At 40.0% G+C, this 20,893-nt stretch overlaps 1 protein-coding gene across 2 annotated transcripts in view; it reads right to left on the reverse strand.

Annotated features, from left to right (window-relative positions):
• Window positions 1-837: 837 nt before the first annotated feature.
• Window positions 838-20,893, reverse strand: part of LOC106946002 (neural-cadherin-like) — a 123,548-nt gene continuing 103,492 nt past the window's right edge. Inside the window, exons 12-14 of one of the 2 annotated variants that reach the window (XR_001424668.1) lie at window positions 8,677-8,831; window positions 2,991-4,817; window positions 838-2,951 (exon numbers count right to left, since the gene is read on the reverse strand). Coding sequence is in view for 1 of the 2 variants with exons in the window: in XM_015030045.1 (XP_014885531.1) it covers window positions 4,212-4,817; window positions 8,677-8,831 (761 nt within the window). In the remaining variant the exon portion in view is untranslated. Of the gene's footprint in view, window positions 4,818-8,676; window positions 8,832-20,893 lie in introns of both variants that reach the window. The other variant, XM_015030045.1, reaches the window with a different exon arrangement.

The raw sequence follows: 20,893 nt of genomic DNA on the forward strand, positions 1-20,893 counted from the left end.
ACATTTGACCACTTAGCGGTGGTCATTTTGTAGGAACCTATAAAACCGTGAGGTTAAGATGTATTTTTTCATTTTTGTGCAGCAGGAAAAAAATAAAAATTAAACACAGAAAAATGTGCGTTTTAAAAATGTCATTTTTAATATGATGACTTTTCACCAGCAACCTAACAGGATGCAGTCAGAAATGTAACATCTTTGTTACAAGTTTGCTAAATTAGTCATAATTGGGCAGATTGAACCAAAGTGCTTCTAGAATGGCTCAGTATGTGTTGAATATGCATCAAAAGGTATCGGTGGTGTATATACCAAATATTTTTGGTCTAGAAGGGGTTTAAGTTCTTTAATTTCACATTTCATTCCTAGAACTAGTCGCTGTAATCAATCCATCCATGTCCTCCTCTTATCTGAGATCTCAGATCTGAGATCTTGTCTGAGATCTGAGATCTGGGGTTGAGGTCCAGAGTCCTGCAACTTCAAGATGTGTCCCTGTGTTGACCAGTTGGAAACACAAGCTTATTTTGTTTTACACTTAGCATGAGATTGAACTGTGTCATTAAATTTACCCTTTCTATATCAGCAAGTCGTCATTTTGAACCTTCAATGGTCTCTAATAACTTTGGCTAAAACCTGTAAAGAACAAACTGTTTTCAAATATAGATATAAAAACAACTGAAGATTGTATTAGTTTTACACATTTTAATGGAATATTTGCACTGTATTTTCACAACAGAATGAAAAGGAGTATTTTTTTTTCTTGTCAAAACTAGGCTGATTTTTTTAACCTAATTTTCCTGAAATATCAATGCTCTATAGATCCGCTCCATGAAAATGTTTTGTTTTTAACACCTAAAAACAGAAATAAATTATATATTCTTTTAACATGTCAACAACAATCTTATATTAGCTATTTAACAAAAATTCCAATATATATATAAATATATTTTGTAAATCATGTGACATTTACGGCTCTTTGGGTTATAAAGGTTGAAGAGGCCTGGTGCTGCTTTATATAATGTTTGTTTTGAAATTCTGCTGGATTCAAACTTTCACTTTCAGTTTAAGTGCCATCTATTGATCTGGTAAGTGATTCTGAATTTACTATTTTAAAAAATTCTGATTTTTATTTTGAGCTACATTTAAAACTTTCCATAGAGTTAATGTATTTTATTCAGTGTTAAATTAACACATTGATACTGTCAACATGTGAGACACTAGTGTTAGGTAAATTCAACACTGAGGTGATGTGTGTTACACTTAAACTATTGGTAGTGTTGTTTCAACTCCATCATGGCGTGTAACTCTTTTAAAAAGTTATTTTAACTCCATTTGGAGTGGATCAGTGCAGTTTGACTCTTTAGGATTTGATTAAAGCTGCAGTATGTAACTTTTATTCAAATATTTTATTAAATATTTGTTGAAACTGTGATGGTATGGTATGAGATACTCTGTCTTTTCCCAGTGCTATCTAGAAACAACCAATCAGAGCCTGGAGGAGGGACTTAACGCCGTCAATCATGCCCATCCACTCACCCCTCTCACCCCTCTTTGCTTCACTACTGCTTCTCTCAGTCAACAGAGCCTGATGTGAATGCTAATGCTAGTTAGCCACTGATGACAGTTTTCCTGTGATAAGTTGTGTATCTGCCATTAGCATATTAACGCGCTCACAGAAACTGATTGACAGCCGTAAGCCCCTCCTCCTGGCTCTGACTGGTAGTGCAGCAGACGGCTGTAGCAGCTCAGGGAGGAGGTGGAGGACATGGACCTTTTCACAGCTTGTCTGTCTCATACTAAACTATCACCACTTGGTGACAGTTTCAACAAATATGTATAAAACATGTTTTATAAAACTTACATAACATTTCCAAATTTATTGTGTGCACGGTTTGGATGCATTGATATGAATTTGCTTTATTGTGCATTTCTTTATAATTGCGATATAAAGTTGATGACTTTTTGCTACAATTACTGCAAGGATGAACAATGTCTCTTCAAGCCAACCAGAGTGACCAGCCGACCCAGTAGGCCTGCCACCTGCTGGCCACAGCAGAGGTCAGGCTGTTTGAAGTGTCACTGACTGTTGCTTCCTGCCTACATTTCCATCCACACCTCCTTCCTGTCATCACAGAGCCGAGCGCTCTCAGCCTCTCTGATCCAGCCCTCCACCATGTAATCATCTCTCTTATCAAAGGTGAGAGGAGCTGGGCCTTCCCACTCCCTGCACGCTGCTTCCTTTCTGACGTTTATTTCTCCTCTTTGTTCTTTTCCAGATAAATGCTTCTCACTGGGTCAAAAGCATCACGAGGAGGATTGTGTAGTTTAAGAAAAGGGGTGGGGGGAGGGGGGATGGGAAACTCAAATCCGTCATCCCCTGGTGACGTGGGAAAGACGGTGCAGATATTTCTGTATGATTTCAATGCACAGGTGCTCCTGCTATGGCGTCTGTATGAATAATCCGTTTAAATCTCCTCCGACCCGCTCCTTCATTTATTTGAATTTCTTGAGCTGTCACCTTGGGAAGCTGCTCTGCGTAGTTTGTATTCCGCTGAGCGACCGCCTGTTTAAACAGTCTGTAGCAGCTGCCACATTTGGTATGCCTGTGGAGGCGCGCGGGCCGAGCGTCCGCCCCCCCTCACTCCCCCCGCCGGCCCGTGGGCCACTCGTCCACTCGCGCCTCTTTGTTAGAGATCTGTTTGAATTTTCGTGCGGCCCCCGCCGGCCCCCCTTGGGTGAGCTACAGTGAGCGGCGGCGGTGGCGGAGCGGATGAGAATAGGAAATGAAATGAAGACGCGGGCGCGGTGCTAAGTAGAGACGGCTTGATGTCTTACAACCTGCAGAGTGCTGGAGCTCGAAACACTTCACCAATACTCAAGTACTCAACTGAGCTAAAAGAGCAAAAAAAAAAAAAAGTCCAACCTTTGGCACCCGGGGGCATATTACCTGCAGGAACCTTTTCCAGGAACCTTTTCCAGGAACCATTTCCAGGAACCTTTTCTTAGGGGCCACTCCATGGCGACCAGCAGGTCCAACCTGATAGGCAGGAAGTTCACCCAGAAGGTTCTGGTAGGAACCGAGTACTTTTATCTGTCTCTCTATTGGAGAGAGTTGGTTTTATCAAGCCGACAGTTTTTTCAGTGTAAATTCATCAACAGCTTCAATTTTCTGTCATCCTGAGCTGCATATTTCAATATATTAAACAATTCCTGTAATTTTTTACAGGAATTCTACATGTTTCTTCCTCTGCTCCAGTTACTCAGGAAGAGGTGTATGTGTTTACCCGTGTGTGTGTGTGTTTGTGTGTGAAAATTAGTGTGTTTTACTACACTCATGATAATTAATACATGCCATCTCTTAATAAATCAATTCAAATTCAAAATTTGTCATTAAATTTAAGAGAGGAGATGCTGTTGGTGTTGGTGAATGCTACTTTAAGAAACATCTTTTATGATTTATTTATTAAAAATCCAACTACCGTCACTTATGTGACTTTGAAGTTATTTTAATTCTGGGCAACTCTCTCCTCTGTAGATATGTAAGTTATAAAGATTGAAAACAGAAAGTCTGACTGTGGCTTTAGAAACTCTCTCTTGCTCTCTGTGACTGAGGTCAACACTCAGGTTGAGTTTCAGCTGCCATGAGCAAACAGGCCAGTAAAGGCTGGAAGGTTCCAGGAAAAGTATTTCCAGAGGAAAATCTGCCCTGGTCTCATCGTCGAAACACATCTTCACTTTTTCCCCTCATAAAAACTTGAAACGAAACTTCAGAAACTGTACGGAGCCAAGTGGCAGAACATAATACAGTATATATTAAAAAACAACTAAAAAAAAAAAAAAAAAAAAAAAGGCCCTATCCCTGTATGAGAAACGGATGATGTTATAGTGCAGTGTGCAACGCATGTCCCTTATTTACACGGCTCTCATTCAGCAGCAACAAGATACAAAATACATTTTCACTGGTGCTGATTTGAAATAAAAACGGCCTCAGAAGAACTCGACTCTGCAGAGAGACGTCGGTGTGTTCAGGAGGCTCTGAAGCCTTAATCTCACCTGGAGATGATGTCTGTTCTCAGAAAGCAGTCGTCCCGCAGCAGGGCCACAACAACCCGGACTGAGACAGACCGGAGTGAGAGTGTCAGTCACTCACACTCCGCTCCCTCACCGCTAACCGTTTGAAAGGTTTATAAGGCGTTCTGTTATTAGCGTCCCGTCGCTCAGAGGTCGCTGGCCTCGGCTCGCTCGTACAGAGCTCTCAGTTTCTCAAAGCGAGGGCCCCACTCCCCCAGCGTCTCCTCCCGCCGCGCCTCCCCAGCACCCTCCCCTGTGCTCCCCCCATCCAGCCCCGCCGAACTGAAGGAGCTGAGGGAGCCGGCGGGCGACCCCCCGCCCTCGGTGGAGAACACCTGCAGGGAGTCGAAGGGCCCCGTGTCCGGGTGCTGGTCGGCGTCACGGATGATCTCACACAGGTAGCGGGCCAGGTCCTGGCTGGAGAAGGAGAGGGAGCGCCGTGCCAGCTGGGAGGGGCGTGCCTGGCCCTGGGCGGGGGGCCGCGCAGGGGGCACGTCCCTGCGGAGGCTGGCGGTGGTGGTGGCCGTGGAGGACGTGGAGGCGGCCGAGGGAGGCAGGGTGGTGGAGCTGGACGTCCGGCTGAGGGGGTCCAGCGGAGGGGCGGAGGCCGGGACGGGCGGAGCCTGGTGGAGCAGGTGGTGCAGGTGGTGGGCAGGCGGCGGGTGGTGCAGCGCTCTGGAGCGGCAGTACTGGACCGACTGGGCGGGGCTTGGCTGAAGGGACTTCTGCAGCTCCGCCATGTCGTAGGCGTTCTGGAGACACACAATGTGACGAGACGCCGTTAGCGCAGCATGGAGCGGGAGAACGCAGCAAGAAAAGAATAATTGAATAAATGACATTTTGAAAATAAATTTGCTTAACAGAAAAAATATACAAAAGGGTTTGACAGTGTGGTGAGCTGTTTTTTCTTGTTTTTGTTTTTTCTGATTAAATGTGTTTTTGACGTTTCCAAAACATTGACAAAGTTTCTGTGTGTGTGTGTGTGTGTGTGTGTGTGTGTGTGTGTGTGTGTAGCATTTAAGGGTGACGTTCTATCATGAAATGGCATGTTTTAGAGCCTGTGTACTCCAGTTAATAATTAATTGGTTACTAAATTAGTTGATTATTACTTCAATCATCAATTAATCTGATTAATAATTTCAGCCATAGTGCAAACTCATACCTGTAAAGGGGAATAATTGAATAAATGAGCAGCAGACATGTTTCTTCCTCTGCTCCAGTTACTCAGGAAGAAGTTCTATCTTTCTTTACTGTAGCTCACTAGCGCTAGACTCCCCGCTGGTTACATTGGGTTACTACACCTACTAAATCAAATTACATATTAACATGTATTTAACTCAATCTACTGGCAACCACATTATAAATGGAAACAATAACATCCAAGTCTGTAATGCATATAACATGCAGATGAGGCCACAAAAGATTAAATGTGCCTCTGACTTATAATGAACACATTTAAATCCATCACTTGCAGGGGAGAGGAGGCAGGAAAAAATCAAATGTGACAGAGAAATGAAAGGAGAGCTGGGCTCATTATGTTTACTGAGAACGTTCCGCCGGTTAAGTTTCCGTCTCCATTTATTCTCTGTGAAAGGTTTAAGATTTCCTACGAGCGCTCTGACCCTGAGGATAAAAATATGAGCCGAGGCGATTCAGAGAGGAGATGGGACTGAGACTGAGCTGCTGCTACTATGACATCCAGTAACCTGCAAGTCACTTCACAAATAATATGAGTCCATGAGAAGTGTAAAAAAAAAAAAAAAACAAGAAAAAGAAAGAAAAAAAAGGCAGAGATGGAAAAAAAAAACCTGTGGGAGGAGGAGGATGAAAAGATGCTCATGCATGGAGGAGGAGTGGGAGGCTTTGTAAAGCTGATTATGTGAAAAGTGGCAAGTGGCCTTTTTTTATTTAGGTTTTTTTCTCTCCTGAGATTAAAAACAGAGACCAGAGAGACGTGAACAGAAAGTGGACCTCACATCTGGACAAAGGCTTGTGAACATTTTTGCAGAGATTGTAAATAAAAATTGCATTAAACATAAATGAGTCTAAAATTATTTGAAAAAAATAAGCACCACCCACCATTCTGCATCAGTGAATATAAAAATAAAGAAAAGTGCCTGCCTTAACGCAAAATTATATTAAATCCGCAGCATTAATCATTGTGATTTTACTCCAAAATGTTCTAAATTACAATTAAAGGGATAGTTCAGTTTCCTTTCTCTGGGGTTCTGTTAGGAAGTTATTAGCAGTCAATAGGTCTGTATTTTATGCAAAGCTTAATGTTTTCCAGCAAGTTTGACAAATACACTTGTCACACGTTATATTTACATTTAATGAAAGAATGAGTTCAACTCACTTTGTAAGTCCTTATTTTCTGTGAATTAAAAAATCTTTTTGACAACATTTGTATTTTAGCTCAACTATATTTTCCAACATCCCCCAATAATTTTAAGAATCTTTTCCTCTTTTTCAAATTTTTTTAAAACTTTATGTGTGAACACATAATATATACTTCATTGTACCTTTTTGTTGTTAATTGTGATACATTTATATGGATAATAAAAGACTTGTGACATTAACAGCGTAGGATAACACATAGGAAATGTGTTATGCACAGAAAAATTATTCAGTCAAATTGTCTTCCTTCACATTTAACATTGAAACACACACACTTTGACCACCAGCCTGACACTGATTTTTTATTTTTTTTTATTTTAAATATCTAAAAACTCTCCCACAGCTCTCACACACCCTCTGAACCTCTCATATGGACCAGCACTAGGCAATCAACACATTTAAACTCATGTTTGGCAGGAGTCTACATGACACATTTCACTTAACTTCACACATAACTAATTTAGTTTTTTTTTCTCTTCCTGTAAATTGCTATGAGATGACATATGCTGAACTGACGCTATATAAATGAACTGAATTGAATTCCATTACAGAGATGCTTTTCTCACCGTAGATGTTCGATGGTTGAAACCGATAATGAAACAGCAGCTAGCTTTCTGATCAAATGGCTAATTAGAGTTTAAATGTATGGAATGTTGGAAATTAATTACCAGATGGTGAGTTTTCCTTTTATGACATTTAATTCCACCCGATTGGTCACCAGGCAACACACTGTAAGTCTTAAAGGGCCAGTGTTATGTGTTTTCTAGGCACATAGTGCTGTTTTATAGCACAATCAAGTAACTATGTTACCTTCAGCTGTTAGAAAAGTGCTGTGTATATCAAGACTTAACTCTTTCTTAAACTCCGCCTTCAGGAAGTCACCACAACATGGCTCCTCTATTAACCCTTTAACAATGTTTTTACCAGCATTTCCAGGTTGTATAATGAGGTCAGCAGATGAGCAATTCCACCAATTGCTGCTGGCTAGTCTGAAGGAGCTGAGTGGCTGATTGGACCTAGCCTGACTGGGGCTAGGTCCAATCAGGCGTTTTACACAGCTGAGTGGTTGTCATGGAGTTTAAAGGATTTCTCAAACATATATGAAAAATGTTTGAGAATCATTTCTGATGAGGGAAAAACATAATAACATGATGTTACATCATGTAAAGCTCAAAAAAGTCAATTTAGCATACTACTGCCCCTTTAAGTAGAGAGCAAGCGGACTTGTTTTCCAAAGAGTTGATTCATTGGTTATAATCACATTTCTATGAAAGAAAAGAAACAAAGTTACTGTAAATTCTGACTATATCATCTCTCCTTTTACTACATTTCAAGTGATCTGGAGCGTGTACAGGTAGATGTGGGACACTGACGCAACATGAAATTTAAAAAATTAAAACTTTTGTTGCTGTCTGCTGTCACTGAAAACTTTCACTTTTAGGTCTTTTTGTCACTCCCTGTGTGTCGGGCCTATTGTGTGCATTATGTAACATTAACATGATAATATTTTCACGTTAGTCGCATGTCCTTAGTTAGAGGTCCAATACTTTTCCATAGTTTTGTTTGGTGTGTTTTATATGGGATTTCCAGTTACGATTATGATCCAAAACAACCCTTAAAAACTGAACGTCACATACTTAATTATCAACTATATTTATTGTTGATTAATTTGCCTTGACCTCCAGTTGACCCAGACCTCAGTCCAGGAAAGTATCTGTGCTGGACAAAAACGTTGGACACATGGAGTCTTGGCAACTCAAAGGTAAAGTAAAAGGAGAACCAGCACAGTATTAGACAAGTGGTCATACTGGAATGACTGACAAATACGTGTGTGTGTGTGTGTGTGTGTGTGTGTACTGTATGGCGATGTGGTGATCACATATTTTTCTCCCATTAAAGCTGTGATGGATATTACGCCGGCTCTAAGTACAGCTGAGTGCATGTGGGTTCCACTGGTGGTGGAGAGCAGAGATAAGGATTTCGCGTGGGCCTAATTAAAACACGCCGCACAATTTCTGTCCAAATTGAACTGACTTAATCCACTGCAAGGCTGGTAGCTTGCAAACACTGCCAGGGATGTAAAAATACACACAACTACAGCCTTTAAAATTAGAGTTCTGCTGCTAAAAGCATTTCCTCTTCACACAAGCAGGAGTTCCTGTTGGGAATGTGTTTGTGAGTGTCGGCTGTTCAGCGTTCCGCCGGTTTCTGTACCTGGTCCTCCTCGCCGCCTCCCTCCTCGTCGTAGTTGAGCACGTTTTCCCGGATGTCCTCCCAGCCGTCGTGGTGCGCCGACACATGGTACACGCCCTCCTTCAGACCTTTGTAGCTCCGCCAGCGGGTGTAGAGGAAAATGCCCAGCAGCAGCACTGCAGTTGAGACAAGACAGCAGCGACAGCTCAGCACTGCAAATTCAAATTAAACAATTAAAAAAAAATTCTTCTGTCCATTAAGGGTGTACCCCCAAAAGAGAGCGGCACTTTGATGGAACTGACCTTGAGCATCATTTGGTGATAATGAGACCTAAAACTTTGCAGGTTTGGGGATTTAGCTGAAGATGTTTTAGAAATCAACACCAGGAATTTATTTTGTTGCTCATATTTTATAAAGTATTTCCAGGCTGTCAGGCAGTGGAAATTTTTCTGTTCATTACAAACAGTTGTTCACACTTTCCACAGGAGAGATGTAAAAACACAACTAGCGGTGGTGAGTTTGGCATGAGGAGCTCTCGTTTGGAGGAACATTTGCAGCTACTTTTGTTGTTCTTCAGTTTTACGTGTATCTTCACCTCCTCAGGAGGGAAACACCATCTTCTAGGAGCTAGAGACTTCTCAGTGTTCAACAATCTTTGCTTTTTAATTATCAAATCCTTTTTTACGCTCCAGGCTGGACAGAGGTGAGGGATGGAAATCAGAATAAGCCGCATGGCCCAAAGGTCATAAAAGCAACACATAAACACAATCAATGTCTTTAGGATTCTGAACTGCTCTCACAGAAAGAGATGGCAAAACTTTATTTAATTCATCTGCAGCTTAGAGATTTTGCTACTGTAATGACATGTCTTACATGATAATATGCCATAGATTTTCCACAAGGTTAAAGGTCAGGGGAGTTTACTGGCCAGTCAGAGACAGGAGCACCATGGCTACTGAACCAAATCCTGCTGGAATATAAAACCAACATCTCCAACCAGCTGGACAGCCTGACCTATCTGGGTCATAATCATCAAAAATAACAATAAACAAAGGTTTGGAATATATCACTCTGTGAATGATGATCATAAATGATGTATGAGTTTCACTTTCTCAGATGACTGGCCAAAGAAATGTTGCACTTGTTCCCAATATTCTAATTTTCTGTAGATTACTAAAGTATGTGACTGACGGTTTTTGCAGCTGTAGAAAAAGTTCCAGATTAGAGGAACAGCAGAAGACAGAGACAATCCTAATCTGTGTGTGGGATTAGAACCGGCCTGACAATGGGAAGAGCAGGTCACTGGTGTTCTGACAGGACTGGTCAGAAAAAAAAAAAAAAAAAAAAAATTGTAAAAGTAGATCAGTGACATTGGAATTTTTTTTTCATTTCCTGACATAAATATCGTACGGCCTCCACACAAATCCACAGTTCAACCAATCTGCATGTTTTTCTCACAATGACCTTTTAAAATGTCCAACAAATCTTGTTTAGCTTCAAACCTCTCACCTCTTGTCTTCCTATTTACCTCAAAACTCACCAGCCTTTCTGTATTATTAACCTCCTCTATACACACCACACACACACGCACACACACACATAACCAGTTCTTCTTAATTCAGGTGTTTTCCTCACTATACCGCAGCAGAGTTTTGTATGCAACGTTGAGTTAATATTTAATAATTTACCCTGGAATGTCATCAAGTAACTGAGTCATGCTCCACTGTATCTTCAAATCTGCTTTTGCGACAAACAAAAAAAACTCTCCATAGGAGAGAAGCAATTAATCACATTAGAGAGAAGCACCAATCCCAGACCGCAACTGATTTCAACTGGCAGCATTATAAACATCCCGGCTGCTCAAATCCCATTAATCTCAGATATCACCATGGAAATCTGTGATCTTAAACAACTCCAACACAGATTTTAAACACGCTCTCATCCGCTTTCCCCCTCTCTTTCAACTGTTTTTCCTCTGTGCCTCCCACGTCACACCTGAAGCCCAGCAGCACCAAGGCGAAGGTACTCAGACTCACCGGCGGATTGATAACATCCCATTAAACAGGCCTTCCCCCTGACAACTGTGTAAGAGAGAATTCGCTCAGCCAGAAACCAGCTGCACTGCATGGGAGCAGAGATCAATACTCATTTACTGTCAGCTTGTCGCCTGCACCACAACTTCAGCGTCTGGCAGATTTATAAGAGCAAATTGTTTCATGAAGTTCGCTGTTCATTTTTAGAGCCTATGTGACTTTTAATGGCCAGCGAACCAAGGGAGGGAGACGGGATAAAGACAGGAAGACAGACTGCTGTTTTCAGTGGTATGCTTTTGGGTCGCCATGACGCCAAAGAGGCAGTGAAAGTGCAACAACAACTGCACAGGTTCACAGAGTTTCCTTAACACACAGACATGAACTGAAACTGAGCTGGAAAAGAGCTAGCATGAACCTTCTGAGACAGAATGAGACTCAGTGAATACAAATGTTTACTTTGACTCCACATCATCAATTCTGACCTATAACTACTTCTCTTCCTAGTCAGCAAAAAAACTATTGTGGAAATATGTTTTACTTATGAAATCCTGTGTGACTAGTGGCACCGCTAACATTGTTGTTTTCTTTACCTAAACCAGTTTGATGTAAAACAGCCATGGGTACAAAACCACAGCCGCCCACTTAAAATGAATATACCTACAACCCCCTCTCATAACATTTATAACTGCCTATTTTATTAGCTCACATACCAAATATTCTCTAATATACAAAACAAGTTGGGAACCGTCTTAGCTCTACCACAGAAGCTAACTCCTACAGTCTTCCTTATTTCCTTTCTTGAGCCAATGAGCAATAAGGAAAATGAATAGTGTTTATGGATTGGCTGCTTTGGAAACTCTAACCAACAGAATTACTAAGTAGCTTTATGTCCTGGTATTTCAGCTTCCCAAGCTGAACCTCTGTTATAATATTCTACATACACTCAAAGGGAAAAAAAACAAACAAAACAAATTTCCATGAATAATTTTTATTCACGTTCACATAAAAATCCAAGCATGCTTATTTTCTTATTTTAAAAATGAACTGAATTATTTGTTTATTTGCATCTTTTAATGTGTTTTTAACATTGCATAAATAAAGTTTAAATGAAAAATCTGCAGAATGTACCAATGTTTTTATCCGATTTATTGATTAATCATCAAAATAATGACTCAAATAATCATTAGTTGCATTCCTACTCCAAACATGTAAAATGTGCTTATACTTAGTTCAGGTAAAAGGAGCCTAACATAAACTTATAAAAGACTCTCTTAACAAAGCATGAGGATCAATATTTTTTTATTAGATCTAAATCTAAACAGCAACTTTCCACACAGAGGTTATTCCCTTAATCTCTGACATGGGCTCTGCTGTAGGCCTGTGTTCTATGAACAAGTTCCAGATTTCCTTTGTGAACATGATGAGGGTGGATTTGTGTTCATAATTCACATTTGAGAAGAAATAAAATCGTCCGTTGATGACAGAGATGAAGGAGACAAGCAGTGAGCGATGCAGCTACATCTGTATTCTACTGAACAAACTGAGTCTACAACAAGAAGCTACAAGGGATTCATGTCACATAATTAATTGAAGTTTATGCGCTAATTAAACTCATTAATGAATCCAGTCTAAAGCGGCAACTTGCCTCAGACATGAGTAATATCAATTATTAATGAGGGCGGGCATGGGCTGGAAAAACTCTGCAGTCGCTTTCGAACACAATCCAGAACGGCACAGGATTTGTCTTGTTTGAGTTGCCATAGCAACGCCTGAAAACTATCAAGTATTGATTATTTACTTTAGGTCATCTTCCTTCTTTTCTGTCCGCTAATATTCACATGCTAACTGACATGTTAGAATGCTTGTCCAGAAGTTGTACAAAAAATTTGACACGGGTCATTAACACTAATAAATGTTAGTGAGTAGACTTTAAGTTTCTGTGAGCTTCAGTTCTCAAAAATTAAAAAATACTTTATTTATTCCAATGGAAGAAAAAAAGTATCTTCAATCAGTCATTGTGGCTGGTGTGTCATGGTTGTCATAAAAACGTGACGCCTACGTATCCGGCCAGCAGAGACGATATTCCACTGCATGACATCATCAGTTGACAGGAAGCACTGCTAATCCACCTCCTTTGCTTTTGCCACTCCTCTTTAAATCTGTATCTGGTCATTTGGAGACGTTGGAGATGAGGATCTGATCCTCACCAACGTTATGACAGAGGGAAGAGACGGTTTGAACTTCCTGTTCAACTCCTCTGGGGTTTGGAGTTAGTTAGTTCAGGTTTTATTTAAGCTTTTGGGGATGCAAATCATCTGTCCCCGGTTGTAAAATGACGTTGTTGTCATAGTATCATGGCTGTCCAAAGAATTTAGAAAAAAAAAAAAAAAAAAAAAGCAATCCCTCAACCAAAACAATGATGAACAGAAGTCTACAAAACACAAACAAATCAGAACTAATGTGACAGAATGAGCTTGGAATTTAACAAGGTTGTATGTTAGACTCCAGTGGAATAAATGCCTTCTACAAATTTGGAGACTTTTAAGACAAATGTAATGCAGCTGATGCAGCTTATAGCAGCACTGCTTCCCTCAGGAACAGGATCTGTTTACATGCAGTGACGCTCCCTTTGGCAAAACTTGCAGCTAAAAATCCCTACATGATGATCTGTTATTGATATCACAACCTGCCATTTCCATCAGTGCAACATTTCTACTGTTTTTTATCGTTTTATTTATATTTATTTATATGAATTATTTTGATTCTGATAATATGCCCAACTTCAAAACTTAGCTTTTTTTTTTTTTTTTTTTTTTTAATAAACAAATATTGGTTTTTGCTTCTTCTTCGTCTTTGAAACAAACAAGCATGGGATGGTAGATTGACTCTGTTAAATACTCCCGTTTGGCGCAGCACAAAAAGTCAACATGACATGTGAAGGGGAACGCAGGAAGAACAGAAAGAAATCTGATCTAGAGCCGCTGTGAAGATGACTGCTCTGCTCTGCTGGAATCAATACCCTCTGCATTAGAGCTCAGGCCCACATGAAGGGGAAAAACACACACTACAATAACTCACGAAGCAAATAAACAACAGCGAATATGAACTGTGTTCCTCTTTGGTTTATGGCAGCAGAGACTGTGTTTTCACGCGTCTCCGCTTCCTGCTGCTGTCCTCGGCGGAGCTGTGTGTGAGTGTGTGAGCATGAAGTGGCTGGAATGAGCTCCACGGAGAGGTGAGTGGGGAAGCTGGGGGTCAGGGTGTACAAGATGTATCTGTGCTGTTCAAAGCCCTCTCTGGAGGGCAAACAGAGAAATGGAGAAGTTGATCGGTATTTCTGACAGGGCGTTTGTGAGCTTAAAAGAAAGATTATGTGTTTATCTGTTTACAAAGCCTCCAAGGTCCTGCGCCGTCTTTGACCATCTTTTTATTGGTTTAACTCTCTCACTCTCTCCTCTACTCCACTGTCCACCACTTTCTGGCCAGACTTTTTTTAGATGTCAACTTCCTGAACTCATGCAGCCAACCTGCTTTTAAAATGGTTTTCCAGTCGTTGCCTGTTTTTTGCACAATAACCAATGCATTAGCCCACTATGTTGCCATACGTGTAAGCCTAGCTTAGATGCTACAGGTACTCCTATAAGATACAACAGAAATATATATATGTGTAGTAAATTATATGCTAGTGCTGGTATGCTAAGCTTGTATTCCAGGTCAGGTGGTGGAAAGACATGGGTGACATTCCCTTAGGAGATGTTGGGCCCTTAGCACCAACTTAGCATTGTTCAAATCCTAATACTGACTAGCTTTTTTTTTCAGGGTCCTGGAGAGAACTTGGACAGGTCAGAGGTGAACACTTTCAACGGGGGATCCATTGTACTTTGAGAGGTTCAATTGGCGCTAAATGAGTGTGTGTGAGTGTGTGTGTGAGTGTAATGAGATTTCCAGTCAGAAAAATCAATATCCAAGCTGGCCTGCAATGAGATCAGTGTCTATGAGTGCATCAACACAAGTCAATAATACGGCATAGATTTTACCCCATGAAACTATAATTCTGTTTACTGCATCCATCCCTCTGTGTTTGATCTAGCACTGCTCACCTTCACTGCTCTTAATGTGCCGCTGTTTGATGTACGTTTAAAGGCCAGCACCAATATGCAGTTTATATTCACCAGTAAATATCTTTCTCCCACTTTTAAAATCTAGATTTAGAGAAAAATAATTAACTGCAGGAAGTGGATTTCTGTGGGAGCTCACATCATCCCTCAGACTCTGTAAGGACTGCCAAAGAAAAGTAACTGAATTGGAAGTTCTTATTACTACTTCTTAAAGAAATATATTTAGTTCTAAGGGCAGTAAAGCCTTCAGTGAAATCAAATCAATTCCTCGAATAAAGGCAGCGATCTGTCCAGTTCCTTTCCGCCTGCAGTTTGTTTTTTGTTCTTATTTATCAGAACCGTCAGTCTTTCTCTATCCGTCTCTTTGTTCTGGGCACAACCTCAGCAGCACAGTGTTAAAAATGCATCTGTTTGGTCGGACATGGGCTTGTAGGATTCCGTACAATCCAGTAGAAAATGGAAACTTGTTGTGGTAATCAGCATTTTTCTTTTTGCAACTGCTGCCCGACAAAGCACCCAGAAAGCATCCACAGTGCTTCTCTATGTAACAGCTTCATCCCAAATTTTATTACATGAATCTGTTTCCTCCAAATTCTGCACACAAATCCCTCATTATGTCAGTGTGAAAGAAATGAAGAGAGAAAGAAAGAAAGTAAGAAGGAAACAAAACAATGCTTTACTGAGAAAATGCTGAAAACTATCAATCTGTACATCAGTATCAAACTCATTACCAATGTTGAGCCCAATCGATACCAATCTGGAGAAAATGACACAATTAATACAAACTGAATCACAAAAATCTTAGAACATATCGTAGATCAATTCAGCTTCTCCTCCTGCTGTCTCCATATCTCATACACAACTTTCCTTTAACAAACTTCTGATCTGATCTGATTCAAATAGTAGCTCTCATCAGGTGTTTAAAAACAGCATTTATCAAACCACTGATAAAGAACAATCTGGACAAATCACTGCTGCAGAATTACAGGCCGATCTTCAACCTCCCCTTCATCAGCAAGATGATTGAAAAAGTTAAATGGCGTCTTAACGCATGCTCATCAGTGCGCAATAATGTAAATGGGACTTTTAGATGGAAATCGCTTTAACACAGAAGGTTTATTTCTTTCAATCAAGTTATATTTTGAGATGAATATTGGTTTAGAAAACGACTGAGCTGTGCTACTTGATTTGTACAATCAAGTAGCATTATACAAATCAAGTATAATGCTACTTATACTTGAGCATTATACCAACCGCCTTGAAGTCTTTCAACCTGGTTTCAGTGTCACCACAGTAATGAGTTTGGCCTAGTCAAAGTCTTCAATGACATCCATATAAAATCGGGAAAAAAAGAATAACACAAAACCAAGAAGTCAATGGAAAAGAGACCTGAAAGCAAGATGAACACCAGCATAAAGGAGGAGAAATGGTTTACAAAAAGTTACTAAAAACAAAACCAATCAGGATTTTAACACACTTAAAGAACTGTACACACGGAAACATAATGAAATATGAAATAAATACTATTTATGACCAGAAAATCAAGAATCATGACAAACAGGACAGAAATGGACTGTCATCAGATAGGATTTAAGATCCAAGATACTAAACACAAATTTGATGTATTTGTTCAAAAAAGCCTTAAATGATTCTATTTGTTTCTCATTGTGCAGTAGATGTATGTAAAAATGATCAAGAAAAAGAATCGACCATCACTTGTGAACACTGACTTTGGTTCCAGGCTGTTATTAATTATGAAGTCATATTTATTAATAAACCAATTCAACTTTAGAATCGATAATCTATATGATAGGTTACACTATCATATAGTATAATATGAACATTTTTGACACTGAGCATTTTTGTACCCGACAGCACAACCACACAAGCATCATCTGACACGATGCTTTTTGTCCAGATGTTGTTGTGTTGGGTTATTGATCAGGACTGACTTTGTTATTTCAAGGAAACCATCAAAAAAGAAATGAAAAACAACAAATGAAAATAAATAAATGTAAGAAGGAACAACAAAAGCTCTGAAATACACACCCGAGCTGAAATAATTCAAGCTTCCATCAGGAATTTATTTTCAGTTCAGCCCAAGCTCCATCATACTTTGAATCAATTATGCATCACTGCTGTGTTGTGTGAGGAAAGACAGAAAAAAAAGACTCTTCACTTCTTTTTCATGTTCGGGGGAACAAGGATGTGGATACCATGCAATGACCAGGAATGAAATCATTTCAATATTTCAGTGTGGACAAACAGGGACTTCATGTTCACAGAGAACCTCAGTCCATTTCTGAACGTAGAACCCCTCCTGGTGGAGTCCCAGCAGCAAAACGTGAGACAACTGTGAAAAACGTTGCTTTTATTTCTGTTAATTTAGTTTCATCCCAAGTAATCCTGTGTACTCTCTTGAACACAAACAGCAGGGGTGTCCCGATCCGATATTCATATCGGAAATTGGCCGATATCAGGCAAAAAACGAGTATCGGATTAAATCTCCAATATAGGAACGTAGATAGAAGAACTCCACCCAGGATGTGGCGTGGCGCCGTGGTTAGAGCTGGTGCCATGCATACTGAGGCTACAGACCTCAACAGGCCGTTCTCACTTCAGGTCCTTTTCCTCCCACTTCTCACTGCCCACAGGAAATCTAAAGGAAGATCTGGCAGAACAATCAATAAAACGCTGCCTTTATGGTATCAGACTGAGGTTTAGACTGGATCGTATTACTGAACAGGGCTCGCTTTTCAAAGACTAAACTAACATTTAATACTTGCATAAAACTGATATTTCTTTCTGTTTTGAACACTGAAAGTTTATTTTCAGTTGTATGTCTCAAGGCCAACATTGTGATCATGAAAGATGGACAGTAAATGATGTATGTGCTGGCTCACGATATGCAACACATAAATGCTTAAAGGCTCTTGTGCTTGAAAATCAAGGTTTTAGCTGTGACGCAAATATTCATGGTAGTGCAAACTGGTCAGAGTTCACACCGAGCGTTTGCTCTGCTCACTGCTGAACAACTCGGCTGATAAACCAGATGGGAAGAAAATCCTTCAATAAATCACTCTGATTCCTATAATTGTCCTAAAGCCTTGAAAAGTTGTACTGCCTGTCAAGGATTAGAGCATATTTCTTAATTAAAATCTAAGCACTGGTCTGGGACCAGGTAAAACTTTATTTTAATCTGAATATGGAGAGCAGTCTGTCATGTGGGGACCTCTAATAGCAATTGAGAAAATGTTGAATTAGCTACACATTGTCAGCTGTTTGAGTATAATTTTAGAACAAATTTGGCATGTCACATATTTGTTACAGATTCAACCCAAATCTACACATTGGCAGAGCTGGAGGCGATAAGGCAACAGTGGTACGCCTGTTTGCATAGCAAGAAGATATTTTTGTCATGTGACAGACTTGGTTTATGAGGATTAAATAAATTTGAGAAAAACAAGTTAGACATAGTTTAAGCACATACACACACAATTCTTGTTCACAGCACCCCTCAATTCAAATCGCTAATATAACTGACAGCCCATAAAATCAAGAACATGCAGATAAGTGACAGGAAGGAATATGTGAAAAATAATAAGATAAAGTTTAATTTTACTAGCTGGACAGTGGATAGTTTTTGTAATTATTGGGTCTTTTACCTGAAGTTAACTTTTCAGCCAACATGAATGAACACATGTCAAGCTCCTAAAAAAATGAACAGAAAGGATTCAAATGATGAAATATTATTTGATCTGAAGAGACTATTTGGACTTATTTGGACCCAGTCCACAAACCCTCACACATGAGTGGCTGTTGATCCAACGCCAAGCAGAATTCCAAAGTGCTCATTTTCACACAGTATTTCAGATACAACTCATTCATAAAACTCACCGAGTGGTTCAGGATAGAGCCTAATCTACAGCATGAATGAGTGTCAACTTACTTCCTTACTGATGGTCAGATTTATGCACCAGAGAGGAAACACTCTCACAAATCAATTGTGACTAGCTAGAGCTTTAAGGGACTAACGTCACCCCTGATTGGACCAGGCCTTGCTTGAACTTTACCTTAATCCCTTCTTATTTAAAAGCAATAAAGGTATTTAAGGACAAAGTGTTAGTGTGTCACTTAATGTGTCCCTGCAGAGGACTGAACATTTGGAGGGGACCTATTAGTTGGCATCTTTAAGACCTGGGTCATGTTTATGAAGTCGAGCTCAGTCTCTGACAGACTGAGCTCTACTGTGCAGAGCATATCAAGTAACTCAGAGGTTTCTGCACCAAAGTATACAAGAAACATATTCATACCAGTTCCTGTGTCAAAGAACCAACCCAAATTATTCAAAAAACTTATTAAACTTGGCATTATAGAGTTGAATGTTCAACCTCTTAGAAAAAGTTAAATGTTGTGGAAGCACTGACACTACAATACCATTTTAGTAGGGTGCATTCATTCAAGCTTCGTACTGCTTTGTTTAAAAGGAATTAAATTTTAAAGTAAACTGAAATACAGCCAATGAAATGTGCTGTAAATCTGACTGGGTTCCTGATACAACAAGCAGCTATGAGCCTTACCCTGAGTCGCTGCAATGTCCATACACACCTCATAATGTCGAGCTATGCTGCTGCGCTGCAGTACTTTCAGTAACACTTACAAGTTGTTCAACATTGAACTGCCTCTCATGGACTAGAGGAACTAAAACTACATCTGGTAACTTATGTTGTCAGTGGAAACAAAAAGCAACAAAGAGTCCACACAGACCAGAGAGGAGTCGAAGCAATGTTAGAACCTAAACGAGCCGACCATCATAAACTGGCCAAGTTTGTATAAAATATACAAACTTGGCCCATATTGCCAATGTCAGAAACCACAACTGTCTGCACCATTAAACATAGTAATTAAAGCAATGCATAAACGGTAAACACTCAACTATGAACACTGACCAAGGAACAATAAGCAAGAAGTAACCAAGCAGAAGGAGGTGACTGTTCTCATCCTCCCTCCTGCTGCAACGTATGTCACCATGACAGGAGACGAAAACAAAGAGCAATGAGCATGCTCTGCGTTCTTACATTCCTGTTTTATTTATTCGGCAATTAAATAAGTATATATATTTTATTTATTTATATATATTTTTTTAATGAAATACAATAATAGCAACTGCAGTGTGCGCAGAGCATTACAAGAACAAAAAACGGCTCTTAGTGAGGCTTCAGTCCTTATTACGATATTGCACTTTGGTCACAGCGTTGTCCCATATATGCAACACCTCAGTCAACACCTCCACACAATAATTCAGTGCATGAGTGACAACTTTTTTTCATTGCAGATGCAACGTGTCTCTGTGAGGATAGCTTTGCCAGCATCATGTCCACGGAGCTTAACTTTTTTTAAGCTTTCCTTCCAAGTGATGCTAAAAGTTGGACGAAGTCCCCACCGTCTGTGAAAGCTGCTGATTTTACATGTCGCCATATCTTATGATTTATGGAGCGCTATTATATTACTGACGATTAGACAGACATCTTCTCCTGCTCAGAGGAAACCACTGCACATGTCTTGGAGCTCCGCGTGCGAGTAAAGGGGGAGGCGGTGGGTGACAACAGACACGTAAGTCACGTTATTGCTTGGATTTTACGGCGCCACCTTAAGACCCTGAACTTCACATTTTAACGGAAAAAAAGCGCAACGCGACTTGGATGTAACGAGTAACGCGACAGTTCTGTAGAAATGTAGTGAAGTAGAAAGTACAGATACTTACTGTAAAATGTAGTGGAGTAAAAGTAGAAAGTATCCATTATTAAATCTACTTAAGTAAAGTACAGATACACAAAAATTGTACTCAAGTACAATGTACTTAAGCCCACCACTGCTTATACTTGATATGTACAGGATTTTTATAACAACTCGGTAACATGATAGTGATAGTGATTGGAAAGTTATTCATTTTGTTCCAAAGAAAACCAAAAGTGTGGAGTGAACTTATATTCATCCCCCTTTTCTCAGATACCACCAAATAAAATCCAGCGCCATTTCAGAAGTCGTCTACAGTTTAGAAAACAACATCCAAAGCTTTAAACATCA

This window comes from Poecilia latipinna, unplaced genomic scaffold (genome assembly GCF_001443285.1).
Source record: "Poecilia latipinna isolate Pla-1442-1.1 unplaced genomic scaffold, P_latipinna-1.0 Scaffold170, whole genome shotgun sequence".
In the NCBI taxonomy this organism is placed as follows: Eukaryota; Metazoa; Chordata; class Actinopteri; order Cyprinodontiformes; family Poeciliidae; genus Poecilia; species Poecilia latipinna.